Consider the following 15,630-nt stretch of genomic DNA (forward strand, 5'->3'; position numbering starts at 1 on the left):
AAAAGACAAAAAAAAGACGAAAAGACGAGAAGACAAAAAAAAGACGAAAAGACGGGAAGAAAAGACGAGAAGAAAAGACGAGAAGAAAAGATGAGAAGAAAAGACGGGAAGAAAAGACACAAAGTATTAATTAATGCCACCAAGCACAAGGGAACTGCTGGTGAAAAGCTCCACTGGCTCCCTCTGGACCCCTCACCATGCACTTTTCACACTGGATCATCAGCCCCTCGTCCTTGTAGAGGCCGCAGATGCAGCGGATGACGTCCTCGTCCTTCTCGTGCCCGTTGTCCTTGTCGCACACCGAGGTCTCGCTGCTGTCGGCCTCGCTCGCCGTCTCCCCCACGATCTCGTCGATCTGGGCCGAAGCCTCGTGCCTGGCGTTGTAATAAGCCTTGCGTAGCCGGCACACGTCCCTCCCTGTCGGGGATTTCCGCCCGTAGTATTTCTGCAAAAATAAAAAAAAAACGAAATCAGCTTTATTTCCATGTTTTTAGCTGCTGTCTGTGCATGCCTAGGAGGGTTCTCCCTCCAGCTGCAGCTGCTGGGATGGATTAACAGGAAAGTCTCATAGATATGTATGTTTAGCACACCATGTAGAATGCTGAATGTAGGATCTGCAAGTTTTGATATAGAAGAAAAGAATTGCTGTGCCAGTCTTACTGGAAAACTAAGAAGGCAAAGGGTATGTTTGTATTTGTCTTAGGTTGCAATACAGGATGTGACCAAAAGTCTGAATTCTATCACTATCTGTTAAACGAGGTGGGACAGGGATCCTTATCTCCCTGGGAGATATCCTCTGCTAATGGTCCAGCTCTTAAAAACCAGGTGGGGCAGTCATCTTTATCACCTGGAGGAAGGATAGTTGTGAAAAGATATCTCCTGTTAATGGGCCATTGAGTCCCAGTGCATGACTGATAAAATTACATCATCTCATTGGGAGATGCTCCAGCCAGGGGAGGAGCCAAGCCTTTCCTACCCAGATAAAAACTGTCATCTGGAACACCAAAGCAGCTTTTTTCCATTGAATCCTAGAGGAAATCATCCACATCATCCCTGGAGCTTCAGAGGAAAACTGCACCTTCTCCAGGAGCACTGCTCCAGCTGAACCACATCTGCCACTGCAGGAGGATGCAGCCACCATTGAATGGGACTGTGCCAACACCCTGACTGACTGACGGGTGTCAGCTTGGATTCTGACTCTGGCAGTGCTTTGGGATTGTCCTTTCTAATACTGTATTTCTATTTTAATTTTCCTAGTAAAGAACTGTTATTCCTATTTCCCATATCTTTGCCTGAGAGCCCCTTAATTTCAAAATTATAATAACTTGGAGGGAGGAGTTTACATTCTCCATTTCAAAGAGAGGCTCCTGCCTTTCTTAGTGGACACCTGTCTTTCAAACCAGGACAGTATGTGAGTTGGAAGGGGTTTTTATGGCTTAGAGCAAAGGATAAATCCACCTCAAACAGAAGATGTTTTACCAAGCAAAATGATTCTACAGGCAAACAAGAAAGCTAATACTGCAAGGAGAAAAAAAAGTCTCAAAATTTTCAACTGCAAAGAAAATTGAAAAACAACTTCTAGCTTAAACTGTAACATACCAACTTCTTGTGATTGGAAAACAGTAACATGAATATGGTAATGTTAGTAGTTATGATAGGTTATAGATAATAGTAAAGGTATTGATTGGTTGTTATGTATTAAAGGGAAAGTATATAATGGATATAATTGGATCCAGAACTAGAACTGGCTTCAGACTAGCCTACAGCTGTGGCTGACAAGGTTAGCTTTTAGATTTGCTACTGAAGCCTCATCAGGAATGGACCAGCACAAGTTCTCAACCTCCAGAATAAATCTCTTCTTTTACTCCTGTAAGAGCATTAAAGGAGGGCACATCCCTGCTGCCAGTGCAGCAGCCTCCAGGCCAGAGAGAGCCTCACCTCTGCATTCCTGAAGACCTTCAGCATGTCCCCATCAAAAGCTTCCACAGTTTTGTAGTAGCCAGTCAGGATCTGCTTCTCAATTGTGGCAAGATCCAAGGGGTCAGAGATCTTTTCATAATAGTCTGCATTTCTATAAGAGGAATGTTGGCACAATGTCAGGTTCACCAGCAATTCCCACTGTGCAAATCCATCAGAGGAAGCAGCTCTGGGAAAGCAGCACTTACTTTTTCTTTGGGGGCAGGTTCAGGAGAGGAGCTGCAAGCGCCTGCCTGGAGGAGTCTGCAACAGGAATAGTGACACCACTGGAGTGAAGCTTCCACAGAAAAGCAACTAACAACATGCAATCTGGGTGAAAAAAAGGATTTTCTGTTCTCTGAGCCATGAGGAATTGAAATGCTTCTGCATTTCTAGATGTTGGTGGCTGTAATTGGAGTACAGGTAGCACAAAGATAAGAGTTTCTGATTTTTTCTGGAATTTTGAAAAATCAATTACAAAGAACAGCAATATCTGCAGATTCTGGTGATAAAGCAGGGGACTAAGGCTAAAGCAAAGTGACTACTGGTAAGGGGAGAAATTTTTAAAAAATAGTAATTATTTAACATCCCATCTTTTTGCTAGCATTTCCAGTTCAGAGTCCATTTCCAGTGGTTAAAAACATACCCATAGAGATTTTTTTTAAGAGAATCACCTTCACCTTTGTAGGCTATGATGCTGTCACATATCTCCTTGAAGATCTGAGCCAGGCGGGCGGCACGAGCCACCTCCAGGTTCTCCTCGGCCGCCGCCAAGCGCCGCGTCCGCACCGAGCGCGACGTCTGCAGCGCCGAGAACTGGGTCATGAACACATCTGAGAGAGGGACACACACAACAAATTCCTGTCTGTCTTGGCTTGCAATGCAGGATGTGGCCAGAAATGTGTGTTCTGTCATCATCTGTTAAACCAGCTGAGGGAGTGACCCTTATCTCCTATTATATATTATCTGCTAATGGGCCATCTTTAAAACAGCTGGGCAATCATCTTTATCTTTCCCACAGCCCATCCTCCCTCCAGGAGATATCTCCTGTTAATGGCCAGTGAGTCCCAGGGCATGACTGATAAAATTCCATCATCCCACTGGGAGATGCTCCAGCCAGGGGAGGAGCCAAGCCTTTCCTACCCAGATAAAAACTGAGATTTTTGGACAGCCGTAGCTTCTTGGGGCCTCCCCACCCTCACAGTCAGCAATTTCTTCCCAATATAGAATGATATCCTAGAATCACTGGGGTTGGAAAAGACCTCCAAGATCACAGAGTCCAACCTGTGACTGATCAGCACCTCGCAAATCAGACCACAGCTAAATGCCATTTTTCCCTTCCTGTGACAAACCACTCTTGTTGAAACACCTCATGTGACAACTTCTCCCAGGACTCGAGTGACCCCTGGGAGCTTTTACCTGTGCAGTGTTGGATCCCAGAAACCTGGGGTTTTTGAGCTTTCTGTGCTTTTTGGCACTGACCCCCTGGAGAACACTGCTTTTGATATGAGGCTTTGGAGAAGGCTTCTAAATTTGAGTGCTGCAGTTAAAATCACGGGTGTGTAGTTAAACAGAAGCCCTTACAAAAAGTGTATGGATCTCACTGCAACTCTACACTGGGTTTACACAGAGTTAAATCTCTGTGTGTTGGATTCCAGAGACCTGGGGTTTTTTGAGCTTTCTGACCCCTGGTGAACATTGCTTTTAACCTGAAGCCTTGGAGGCAGCTTCTAAATTTGAATGATGAAGTTAAAATCACGAGTGTGTAGTTAATTAGAAGTGTGTGCTTCCACATGGTAAAGAGTTTTAAATTTGAAGTTTTTATGGTATAGTAATAAGTATGGGACAAGATGGAGGATTTTAGGTGTTGTCTTTTTGAGTGCTCATCTTCCTTCTTCTTCATGGGTTTTAGGTTGTGGTTTCTGGTTGGTCAGTCAGTGTCACACTAAGGGTCATGGGAATTTAGTTATGGGGTTAAAAGGATATAGGTGTTATTTCTTTATTGGACTGTTTAGCTTTAGGAGACCCTGCAGCAGCTGGATCTTGCTCCATTTTCCTCACTTCTAGCAGGTAGCTGGAAGTGCTGACAAACACTCTGTACTTTTTGCTAAGATTTAATAAACAACCAAACCCGAACACGAGAAAAACCATTTCCATCGTGGACTCATCAATCCCAGCTCTAAGTAAAGGCAAAAGAGACTAAAACAAACCCTGATTAAGAGGTACAGAACCTCCACTGGTGTTCCAGGCCAGCACTGGGGAGGCTGAGGGGCCTCACCTGATTTGATGTTGCCGTCGTCGCGGCAGATGCCGTTCCAGCGGGTGTAGAGGGACGAGCTGTGCATGCTGTCACTGACGTGCTTCACCTCCTCCTGCTTCTGCCTGATCTTCTCCCAGTTCCTCACCAAGAACACGTGGTGCTTCAGCACAAAATTCCTGAAAAAAATCAGGAAAATATTCAAGAATCGCCAATTATTGGAAAATTAATTCTTTAACGTGGGTGAGAAGCTGGATATTCTGAGGTGTACCCTGTGACTTCTCAGCCTGGCTGGTAAAGGGGAATTAAAAGCTGTATCCTCAGAAATTCTCCATTTTATAGAAGAAGACACCAGTACTTGCACAGCACTCCATTTCTGAGGCAAACCCCCCCAAAATCAGCCCTTACCTCTCCCTGTTAGACATGGGCTTCATCTGCAGCTGAGGTGTCAGCCTGGTTGGGGCATTCACACTTTCACTGGGTTCCTCAGGGATGTGGCCCCTCTGGAAAACAGATTGTTCTGATAGACAGGAAAAACTGTGCCAAGAACTCAGCAAAGCAGCCAAAGCAGCCCCTGAGACAGAACCTGAAGCATTACTCTACTGCATTTCTATTTAAAGTTTGGGTTTTTATTTCAAGTTTAAAATTTATAAAAACACCAGTTTTCGGTCTGGCGGCAGAGACTCATATCCCATCAACCTCACCCCTCCCAAACTCTGCCTCTCCTACTTACTCTCTTCTTTAGTTTGTGCTTTGACTTCCTCTTCTCTTTTGACCTCCCAGGTCTTCTGTGGGTGCTCACAGGCTGGTTGCTTTTGCTTGAGAGTCCATTCATGCGTTGACTTTTACCCCCAATTATTCCTCTGCATTTGTCAAAGCCGCATTTGCAGAGTTGCTTCGAGGGGAAAAAAAAAAAATCCAATAAACTCCAAACATTTAGATTTTCTTTCAATGTATTAAAAAGAACATTTTCTGCCTAATAAAACATGACAGGTTTTGTTAATTTTTACACTTTACAGAGCTGTTAGGCCTTAGTGAAGGTTTTTCAAGGTCTCACAGTGGGGTTTTTACCTGTTTTTCAACATTAAATGAGTGGAAGTTGTAGTCATAGGTGAGCTCAGTCCCAGCAGGCATGTCTTTGAGTGCATACAGCCCAATCCTATACACACCATTCACAGACCTGTGGAGAAAACACAATCAAATACCCCCAAAATTAAACATAAAATCATCTTTGTGCACAGAGTGTTAAGAGACAAGCAGCAACACCTCTGCTGTGCCCTGGGTTATGCTTGTGCAGTTCTTTTATTTATCTCTTACAATGAACTTTCACATTTACAAAGAGTAGGATGTGCCAGGGCTTCCCCACTCTCCCAGGGAACAATTCCTTCCCAAAATCCCACCTAACCCTGCCCTCTGGCAGTGGGAAACCATTGCCCTGTGTCCTGCCACTCCAGCCTCTCTCCATCTTTCCTGCAGCTCCTTCAGGTACTAGAAGGACATAATTAGGTCACTTGGAACTCTTCTTTTCCAGGCTGAACAATCCCAATTATCTCAGTCTTTCCTCACAGCAGAGCTGCTTCATCCCTCTAATTAATTTGGTGTTTCCTCCAGACCCAGTCCAACAGCTCCACATCCTTCCTGTGCTGGGACCCCAGCTCTGCAGGAGGGGTCTCACCTGAGAAGGGCATGGGGGCAGAATCCTCTCCCTCTGTCTCTTCAATTCTTTTATTTTGTGTTGGATTTTCAAAGTTAAAACTCTACTGCAGGAGGATGCAGCCACCATTGAATGGGACTGTGCCAACACCCTGACTGACTGACGGGTGTCAGCTTGGATTCTGACTCTGGCAGTGCTTTGGGATTGTTCTTTGTAATACTGTATTTCTATTTTAATATTCCTAGTAAAGAACTGTTATTCCTAATTCCCAATATCTTTGCCTGAGAGCCTCTTAATATCAAAATTATAATAATTTGGAGGGAGGTGGTTTACATTCTCCATTTCAAAGAGATGGCAGACACCTGTCCTTCAAACCAGGACACTCTCTCTCTCTCAGCAGTCTCCCAAGGAGCAGAATCCCTCTGCTCACCATTTCTGCATCTCACAGTTGGGGTTGCAGCTGTGGTTGATGAAACGAGCCTCGTTGCCCATGCGGTAGCTGTCGATGACCATGCCACTGTCCAGGTTCAGGCAGTAATGGTCACTGTGGTTGTGGTACTGCTCAATCATCCTGTTCCTGTGAGAGAGAGCCTTGTCATTCTGGCATGTCTCCACACAGGAGTGACACAGAGCACATCTCAGAGTGAGTTTTGAAGAAAAAGAAATGATAATATTTTGTATTTTATAGGACCGTACACCTAGAGATGGAGGAAAACCATTATTGTACCTATTTTTATAAGTCAAGGCCAGTGACAGGGTTAGAATTTAGAAATTTGCTCTTCTGGAATGCTTCTGCAGATTATTTGTACACATTTCATGTTGGTAACCTGTGTATGGAAGAGAAAATGCAAGTAGACATTCCTGGGGGTGTCTGTGTGTGCAGCTTCCTCCTGGGGAGTGGGCAGGCTCTGGAATCCCACCCATGGATCCCAGGAGCACAGGGACAGATCTGTGTTATCTCTGTGTGAGGAGAGTGCAGCTTCTGGGGGAGCTCTGTCCCTCCAACCTCAAATATCCCACAATGCCACAGAGTTAACAAGTTATCAATGCCTCCACTTGTTCTTTTTCCTTCACATCTTTCTGCAGAAGCCCATGTCCCTTCCAGCCCCACAGTTCTACCTGGAGCAGCACAAATCCTGCAGAGCTCTCATTTCAGATTCAGTCACTTGTGGCATTTTGCATTTACAGGGCAGATGAGGAAGATTTCAAACATTAACCACCTCTGTCTACTGGACTGAGAAAAACTTGGTTAACCAAAAAAAACCAGAATTCTAAACCTTCCTTACCCCCCTTATCCTCTGAGGATACCCCAACCACAAACGTTAAAAATCATTTATGAGCCTTCTAAAGCAGCAAATCAGTACTTCTACCTGAATTCTTGCTCACTAACAACTTCTCCCAGATATTCAATGATGAACTGTCCAGCTTTCAGGGGTTCTTTGGTACGGATCCCCCATCCTTTCTCCTCAGCCCTGAACCTCTCCAGGCACTGCACCCACTCGTGCCTCTGGATGCGCTGGTTGCAGCACTGCTCCCCACAGGGACAAGTGTTGGGGGAACACTCTGCAAAAATCATCCTAAAACAGACAGCAGAGAAGGTAAAAAAGGGAGGGGAAGAGATCTGTCATCATCATAAATCAATATATGAAATGGAGATAGAAATCGATAAATCATCACATAAATAACGGATAGAATATATAGATAGACAGAATGCAATTTCATAATAAATCAATCTAAAATCAATTTATAAATCAATCTAAAATCAATATAAAAAATCAATCTAAAATCAATTCCTAAGTCAATCTAAAATCAATTTATAAATCAATCTAAAATCAATTTATATGTCAATCAAAAATCAATTTATAAGTCAATCGAAAATCAATCTAAAATCAATATAAAAATCAATCTAAAATCAATTTATAAGTCAATCTAAAATCAATATAAAAATTAATTTATAAATCAACCTAAAATTAAGAAGTCAATCTAAAATAATTATATAAACATAAAAATCAACATGATATATAAATATAAAAATCAACATATTTATAATGTATATATGAATTAACAATAAATCAAAACATAAATAAATAAATCAATAATCAATAACAGTAAATTAAATGAAACAAAAGTTATACAATAATTAAAATGCTTCTTGTTTTCAAGGTGTGGTTCACACAGTGATTCCCTGCCTGCCTCTCACTGCTATTCAAAGGGCAAAATGAAGATTTGAAGGGGCTCTTTATGAATCAATAATAAATCAATACACAAAATAGAGATTTTTTAAGGGGCTCTTCCTCTAGAGAAAAGGGAAGGCAGTGCTGAGGAATCACCTGGGGCAGGTGCAGCTGGAGCTGCTCCTGTGCCTGCTGGAAGGACCCTGGAGCTGAACTGGGAGGGAACTGGTCTGACTGGGACCAGCTGGGAGTGTGGGGGGTCCAGCAGGAACCTCAGTCCAGCAGTGACAATTTGGGGTGACACTGGGACCCCAGAGGGTCAGACTGGGAATTTCCCTCCCTGGGATGATGTCTTTGTTGCTGGGGTGCATCCAGCACAACTCTTTTCCTAGGAAAGGATGAGAAATAATCCATTGCTAACCTGTTCAGACAATCCTCCACACAGCCCTTCCCACTGTCATCTTCTGGTTTCTTACAATTGCAGGTGGTGGCCTCATAGCCAGAGAGAGGTTTGACATCCACATAGACATCTAGAGGGAAAAAAAAAAAAAAAAAAAGAAAAGAGAAAACAAACCCAAACAGGGAAAAGAATTATTTTCAGGTGAAAAACCAGAACTGTTTATCTATAGAATTTTCATTCCAATCAGTAGAGTTTAAAAAAAAAAAAAAAGTGGAAGTGCCTTTGTTAGGACAGAAAGGAGGGTATCACATGAAAATTCCACAGTTATCACAGTTAAATAATAAGATTTTACTTACTGGAACGGATTTTTTTATAAAGTGGGACATCTGGCTTTTTATACAACTAAAAGGAAGAGAAAGAAAATTTTAATACATTGCATAAGAGCATCTGTTATTCAATAGGATCAGAGAAATTATGTTCTGTACATAGGGAACTGTTTGGTAATCATTACTAGAAATCTGAGTTCTCTTCTCTAGGCTCAGACTGCATTAACAAATAGGTCACAAAAACGACCTGAATAATTGGAATTTGGGCTTGGTGAGACACTGGAGCAGTTTGTTCACCACATTATTTATTCTGTCTGCCCAGAGCAATGTGGGAAACAGCTGTCCTGAGGAGAGGCTCCTCTGAACAGGGCTTAGAAAAAGAGGAATTATTGATACCTACTTTGGAGAAACCATCTTTGGTGGAATCACCATGTGCCAATGCTTAAAAAAGTGAAAACAAAAAATCAAGGTGCTGATTCTCAATGATCTTAAGGTTTATATATATTTTTTTTTCCAATCTAAGGGATTCTGGGATTGATCTTAAGGGTTTTTGTTTTTTTTTTTCCAATCTATAGGATTCTGGGATTCTGTAAGAATTGTGAGTACAGGTGGGAGCAATGAGAAATGCAGATTCATTTTCTCTGCAGATGGAGCTGATGGGAAGGGAAAAAGGAGCTTACATCACAATTCATAATTTCATATACATTCCAGCCTTTCAAACAAGCTTTCAGGAATAATTTCCAATTATTCTCTATTTCACACACATTTCCTGCACTAAGAGCCTTCCCTCAGTGCCCAACTCCACATCTCCACACCCCTGCACAGAGAAACTCCTCTGCAAGGGCCTCCAATATTCCAGAGAGAGCTGGAAAATGTCAAGGAAACAGATTCCATGGATTTATTACTTCTGAAATACTGAACAGATGAGACAGGCCATGGTCAACAGACTGCAAGAAAATGTCCTCAGCTGAAATGTCCCCAGTGCTGGCTGGAGGATCAGATTCCAGTGTCCTGCTCATTTACATGCTCAAGTTACACATCTGAGAGCGTTTTCTCACCAGATCAGCCTTAAATCCTGTTGTAAATCACTTGGTGGAAACATCTCAGAGGGGGAAAAAAAAAATCCTATTTTTAAGCTTGCACATATTTAAAGCACTTTAAAAAGAACGAGACTGTTCAACAGTTTTTCTTCTTTCCTCTGGACGAAAATTTCAGCTTGCAAGTGAAAAACAAATTCCACTCTGTTGGGATTGATCCAAGAAAAATAAGGCCTGAAATTTCTCAGTGCTGCTGGCAGTACATCCCAATTCTCCCGAGGCCTGTCTGAAACCAGCTGCCAAAATAAAAGTCTGCAGCCAAATTCTGTGGGAGCACAAACTCACAGGGTTGCTATTTTGCAGGAGATGGAATAATGGGAATTTTCAGCATGAAATACATATGCAAATCCCTTCTCCTCTCACACAGAGGCAGCAACAAGAAATCCCCCCCAGCCAGGATGTGTGAACAGGCTCTGAGTGCTGCTGTTTCCTTATCTCATATCTCTTATCTCTTATCTCCTACCTGGTTGTGTTTCCACTGCCAGAGGATGTCATAAGGCAGCTGGAAGTCGATTCTCTTTTGTCTGAGGTACTTCCCTGAAAGAAAAAGGTTTGTAAGTGGCACAAACTCACAGGCAGTGCTCTGAGAGGGTGGAGCTGCTGGCAGGACCTGGCAGGAACTGGCAGGAGGGGAGAACACAAAGGAGAGGGCAGAACCCACTGAGAAGGTTCTGACAGCACTGAGCAGAGCAGGGAGCAGTGACCAGAGCACTGAGCAGTGACCACAGCACTGAGCACAGCCCTGAGCACTGACCACAGCACTGACCAGAGCACTGAGCACTGACCACAGCCCCTGAGTGAGCACTGACCACAGCCCTGACCACAGCACTGAGCACTGACCACAGCCCTGAGCACTGACCACAGCACCTGAGTGAGCACTGACCACAGCCCTGAGCACTGACCACAGCACCTGAGCAGTGACCACAGCACTGACCACAGCACTGACCACAGCACCTGAGCACTGACCACAGCACTGACCACAGCACTGACCACAGCACTGACCACAGCACTGACCACAGCACTGAGCACTGACCACAGCACTGAGCACTGACCACAGCACTGAGCAGTGACCACAGCACCTGAGTGAGCACTGACCACAGCACTGAGCACTGACCACAGCCCCTGAGCAGTGACCACAGCACTGAGCAGTGACCACAGCCCCTGAGTGAGCACTGACCACAGCCCTGAGCACTGACCACAGCACTGAGCACTGACCACAGCACCTGAGTGAGCAGTGACCACAGCACTGACCACAGCACTGAGCACTGACCAGAGCAGTGAGCACTGACCACAGCACCTGAGTGAGCAGTGACCACGGCACCTGAGCACTGACCACAGCCCTGAGCAGTGACCACAGCACCTGAGCAGTGACCAGAGCACTGAGCACTGACCACAGCACTGACCACAGCACTGAGCAGTGACCACAGCCCTGAGCACTGACCACAACCCCTGAGTGAGCACTGACCACAGCACTGACCACAGCCCTGAGCACTGACCACAGCACCTGACCACAGCACTGACCACAGCACCTGAGACACCTCTGCACTGACCACAGCACTGAGCACTGACCACAGCACTGACCACAGCCCTGAGCACTGACCACAGCACCTGAGCACTGACCACAGCACCCTGAGTGAGCAGTGACCACAGCACCTGAGTGAGCACTGACCACAGCACCCCGAGTGAGCACTGACCACAGCACTGACCACAGCACTGAGCAGTGACCACAGCTCTGAGCACTGACCACAGCCCTGAGCACAGACCACAGCCCTGCCCTTGAAGCTGACCTGCTCTGCTGAGTTTTCCTGTGCACAATCCTACACTTTAACACCCAGGACAAGACCTGCACCATGCACCCAGGTTGGTAAATCACCATATTGTACTCAAAGAAATCAAATCAGTTCTGAAAATAATCTCCCAGCCTGTTCCCGTGACCTTTACCAGAAGAGATTTAAGAATGAATTCAGACTTGGCAAACACATTCCTAGATTTTTTGGACAGCCTTCAAGGGGATCTGTATTTTCAGCAATAACTGGAACTCATTTTAGACAGGAGTTCCTGCTTTCACTGCAGATTTTGGCTCTGTTCTATCATTCCCTGCCACCCCTAAAAGACACAGACCCATTACATCATTCACACCAGACCTGAGGGCTGACACTGGTTAGTTCCAGCCAAAATTCAACATTCTCTGATCATTTTGCTGGAATCCTGGGTCACAAAACTGCAGGGAGCAGAGTGCCTAGGTTGAGGTGTCAGACCCAAGCCTAATTCTTTTTCCCCCCAGCTTTTCTAACTGTTAACAAATGTCTTTATATTCCTCCAGCAATGCTCTGTGGGTTCACATAAATTCACACACATAACCTCACCACTGGAAAATAAAAATGGTAATGTTTTCCTTACAATTTACCCCTCAATTACTTTCCATTTTCAATGCCTTATTCATGCCTAGCAGCTTCCAGCAAAGAGCTAAATCTGCTGGGAATTTGCTTTCACTTCTGTGAGCTCAGCAGGCAAAACAAAAGGCTCTTTCAGGTGCCCTGGCAAAGAGCCTCCAGTGCAGGAAGGTCCCTCCAGCCCTCCTCCAGTGGGCACCAGTGCAGCCCCCTGGCAGAACCCCAGGGGTTAAACCATCCCCAGGCACCTCTGGAGCCACAGCAGCAGCTGCAGGGCAGGACCAGCAATGTGGTTTATTCAAAAAGGAGCTGAGCAAGGGCACCTTTTGAAGAATTTAAATTGTCACCCTCGGCTCTGAAACCTGTTCTGTGGCTCCTGATTCACACAGATCTGTCCAAGGGCTCTGCTTTGCTGTGCAGGGAGCCAAAACCAGTTCAGTAACAGGAGACAAACCAGTGACTGTGTGTGTGTGATGGGACAAAGATTCCTGGAATTCCCCAAACCTGCTGGGCGTGACAGGACTTGCAGCAAGAAATCCCAGCACTTCAAAAGCTGAAACAACGAGCTGAGAAGCAGGAAATTACCCAGTTTTGGTATGAGCTGCAAACAGTGGGGGCTCTGGACCACCCCCCAGCCCAGCAGCCTGAGGCTTGGGACACTCTTGGGTTATGGCTTCTTTCACAGATCCATCCCTGGAAAGGTTTGGAGCAGCCTGGGCTATGGAAGGTCATGGAACAGGGTGAGAAAAAATGACCTGTAAGGTCCCTTCCCACCCAAATCACTCTGTGATTCTGTGAAATCCTAAATCTCATTTTTTTCCTACCCAAGACTGCAAAATGGGGATGAAGTAAAAACAAAGATAACAGCAAAGCTTTTAATTCTTCCTCCCTTTATCCCTGTGTAAAAACTGACACCATTAACCATGGGGACATGGGGGAATTTATCATTCCATGCTCAGCTTTTGGAATTTAAATGTCATCATTATCTGTGGCTATTCTGCTCTATTTTTATTTGAGGTGAAGATTTGCTCTGCATTTCATCCAAGGTCTATCACAGATTTTCAACTAGAATGTGGTATTTTTTGACTCATGAAAAAAATCAAGAACAATGTTTTAAGCTAAAAAAAAACCCTCTCCAGTCAAACTGGGGAACACAGAGCTGGCAAAATTCATGTGCCAAAAGCTATGAGTGACTTGAAAAGGGATAAAAACCAGAGAAAGGCAGAAGTTGTGCACATTTTCCCAACACAGGTGAGGTACCCACCAACGTGGATGGGGGCTGGGAACAGCCCATGCTCGTGCTCCCCTGGGGTGTATTCCAGCTTCTCCTTCTTCAGCTGGATCAGGCGGCTCTTGGGGCTGTGGAGGATGAGACAGAAACAAAATATCACCATGGGGAACATCTGTCACTTGCAAGAAATGCATTTTCTGTTTGAGTTAAGGCACAGATGTCTGGAGAATCAGGAAATAATAGAAATGGCCAATAACTCATCTCCATCTCAACACTGGTCCCAGCCCTCCCACAATGGATTTTTTTCTCCATAAATACTGTTAAGGCAACATCCAATGGGACACCACTGACTAAATGTGATATAAAGGTAATAATGAAAGCTACACAAATAAAAGGCAACTGGCAGATCCTATCTGCTGGTTTCACTGAGGAACTGGGCATGTGACACATGTACAGCCCTGCTTTCCCAATTCCCTAAAAAATAAAACATTCATGTGCTGCCTTTCATCAGAAAAAGAAGAGAAATCAGAACAGAAAGTTTAAAAAGCAGTAAGACACCCCTTTGCAGAAAGAAAAATAGGAGTATGAAATCAGAATGGTTGTATGGGTCAGGCAGGTGACAGCTCTGTAATCTGGTGTTTATAAACATCTCCTGGCCAACAACAAGCCTTGGAAAACAGAATCTGAAGAAGTTATATTTAGAACTGCAGTCCTGCCAGATTTAAAGGAGACTCCTAAATGTCAAATATACCAAAGATTACATGATATTGAAGCCCACTGAAATTTACTCAAGTTTTTTAAGGGATGTGTTTTAAGAACTGGACAAGGAACAGAAAGATGGCTCAATAAAAAATGTGATATTATTGTTTAACTAGTGAAGGAAAAATGCAAGTTAAAAACAAATTTGAGATACAGATATCAACAACAGGAAATACTCAGGAAAAAATTCTTCCCTGGGAGGGTGGGGAGACTCTGGGCAGCTGTGGCTGCCCCATCCCTGGATGTGTTTAAGGCTGGATGGGGCTTGGAGCAACCTGGGATAGTGGAAGGTGTCCCTGCCATGGCAGAAGGTGGAACAAGATGAGTTTTAAGGTGTCTTTCAACCCAAACAGTTCCATGATTTTGTGATTCCAAGCCAGCCAGTTAGACCTGGGTGAGACCAACGATCAGGGAAAAAACAACTTCCACCAGCTCAGGTGGGCACCTCAGGACATTCCTGAGCATCTGACAGACTGAATACACAAAAGATGGGACTTGATCACCTCAGAGGTTCCTTCTAACCTTAAACACTCTCTGATTCTACAAGAAATGCTTCCCACTTTTTAATCCACTCCCTAAAGCTGTTTGGTTCAGTTTCTGTAGGGATGAATTTTAACACCCATTTTGGTGCACTCCCCACCAAGAGAACTGAACTGGCCCCTCTCTGCAGGCTCCCAGTAACAGGGCAATGGCCAAATGACATTTTTCTGGATGAACACATTTTGTACCACTCTGCAGGGGCTGAAGACCACACTTAGTCTCAAAATGTCAGTCTGAAGTGTCAGGCAAACTGAGGGAACAAAGACCTGTACCTTCACTTCTATCCATCACTCTCCTTTTTTTTCTGCTCCATTTCTGTTCCTCCTCTCCAGTTTCCATGTCTCTACACTCTCACCATGCTGGCTGGGATTACTTCTCTGTGGAATTACATTTTTGATGTGTGGAGCCCCATTTTCCCTCAGACCACAGTTTGATGAACACTTTAAGTGGGGATAAAGTGGCTTTGATGTTGATCTATCTGAACTGCTATTCATGTCCTGCTCAAATATCAAAAAAATGCTCTTCTCTAAACACTCTACAACAATTTAATTAATTGCTAATTTACCAATTATGATTTTTTTTTGGCTGAACTAGACTTTGCAGTTCACTCCTCTAGGAAAGCCACTGCTGGATACAGAGAACAACTCCTGCACAAGATCCTCCCTTGTTTTCAAAGCTGCAACTTTGTGCAAGCACAGACTGAACATCTCTCCATGGACCTCCCAAGGGAGCTGAGGACTGGGAACACTCCTGTGGAGTGTTCAAAATGACAGCTGGAAATGAGGCAGAACTGAGATTGACTCAGGAATCATTCCTTTAATCCTTAGTTCATTTGCAATGTAT

General features: G+C 44.4%; 1 protein-coding gene across 1 annotated transcript in view; it reads right to left on the bottom strand.

Moving 5' to 3' along the window:
* Nucleotides 1–15,630, bottom strand: part of ASH1L (ASH1 like histone lysine methyltransferase) — a 62,009-nt gene that overhangs the window by 11,114 nt on the left and 35,265 nt on the right. The window contains exons 7-20 of the mRNA XM_056510645.1: nt 13,522–13,616; nt 10,328–10,401; nt 8,798–8,843; nt 8,463–8,571; nt 7,238–7,444; nt 6,298–6,444; nt 5,285–5,393; nt 4,947–5,108; nt 4,622–4,716; nt 4,235–4,392; nt 2,631–2,789; nt 2,166–2,220; nt 1,939–2,071; nt 197–445 (exon numbers count right to left, since the gene is read on the bottom strand). Of these exons, the coding sequence (XP_056366620.1) occupies nt 197–445; nt 1,939–2,071; nt 2,166–2,220; nt 2,631–2,789; nt 4,235–4,392; nt 4,622–4,716; nt 4,947–5,108; nt 5,285–5,393; nt 6,298–6,444; nt 7,238–7,444; nt 8,463–8,571; nt 8,798–8,843; nt 10,328–10,401; nt 13,522–13,616 (1,798 nt within the window). The remainder of the gene's footprint in view (nt 1–196; nt 446–1,938; nt 2,072–2,165; nt 2,221–2,630; nt 2,790–4,234; nt 4,393–4,621; nt 4,717–4,946; nt 5,109–5,284; nt 5,394–6,297; nt 6,445–7,237; nt 7,445–8,462; nt 8,572–8,797; nt 8,844–10,327; nt 10,402–13,521; nt 13,617–15,630) is intronic.

The sequence above is a fragment of the Oenanthe melanoleuca genome, chromosome 25 (assembly GCF_029582105.1).
Source record: "Oenanthe melanoleuca isolate GR-GAL-2019-014 chromosome 25, OMel1.0, whole genome shotgun sequence".
NCBI lineage: Eukaryota > Metazoa > Chordata > Aves > Passeriformes > Muscicapidae > Oenanthe > Oenanthe melanoleuca.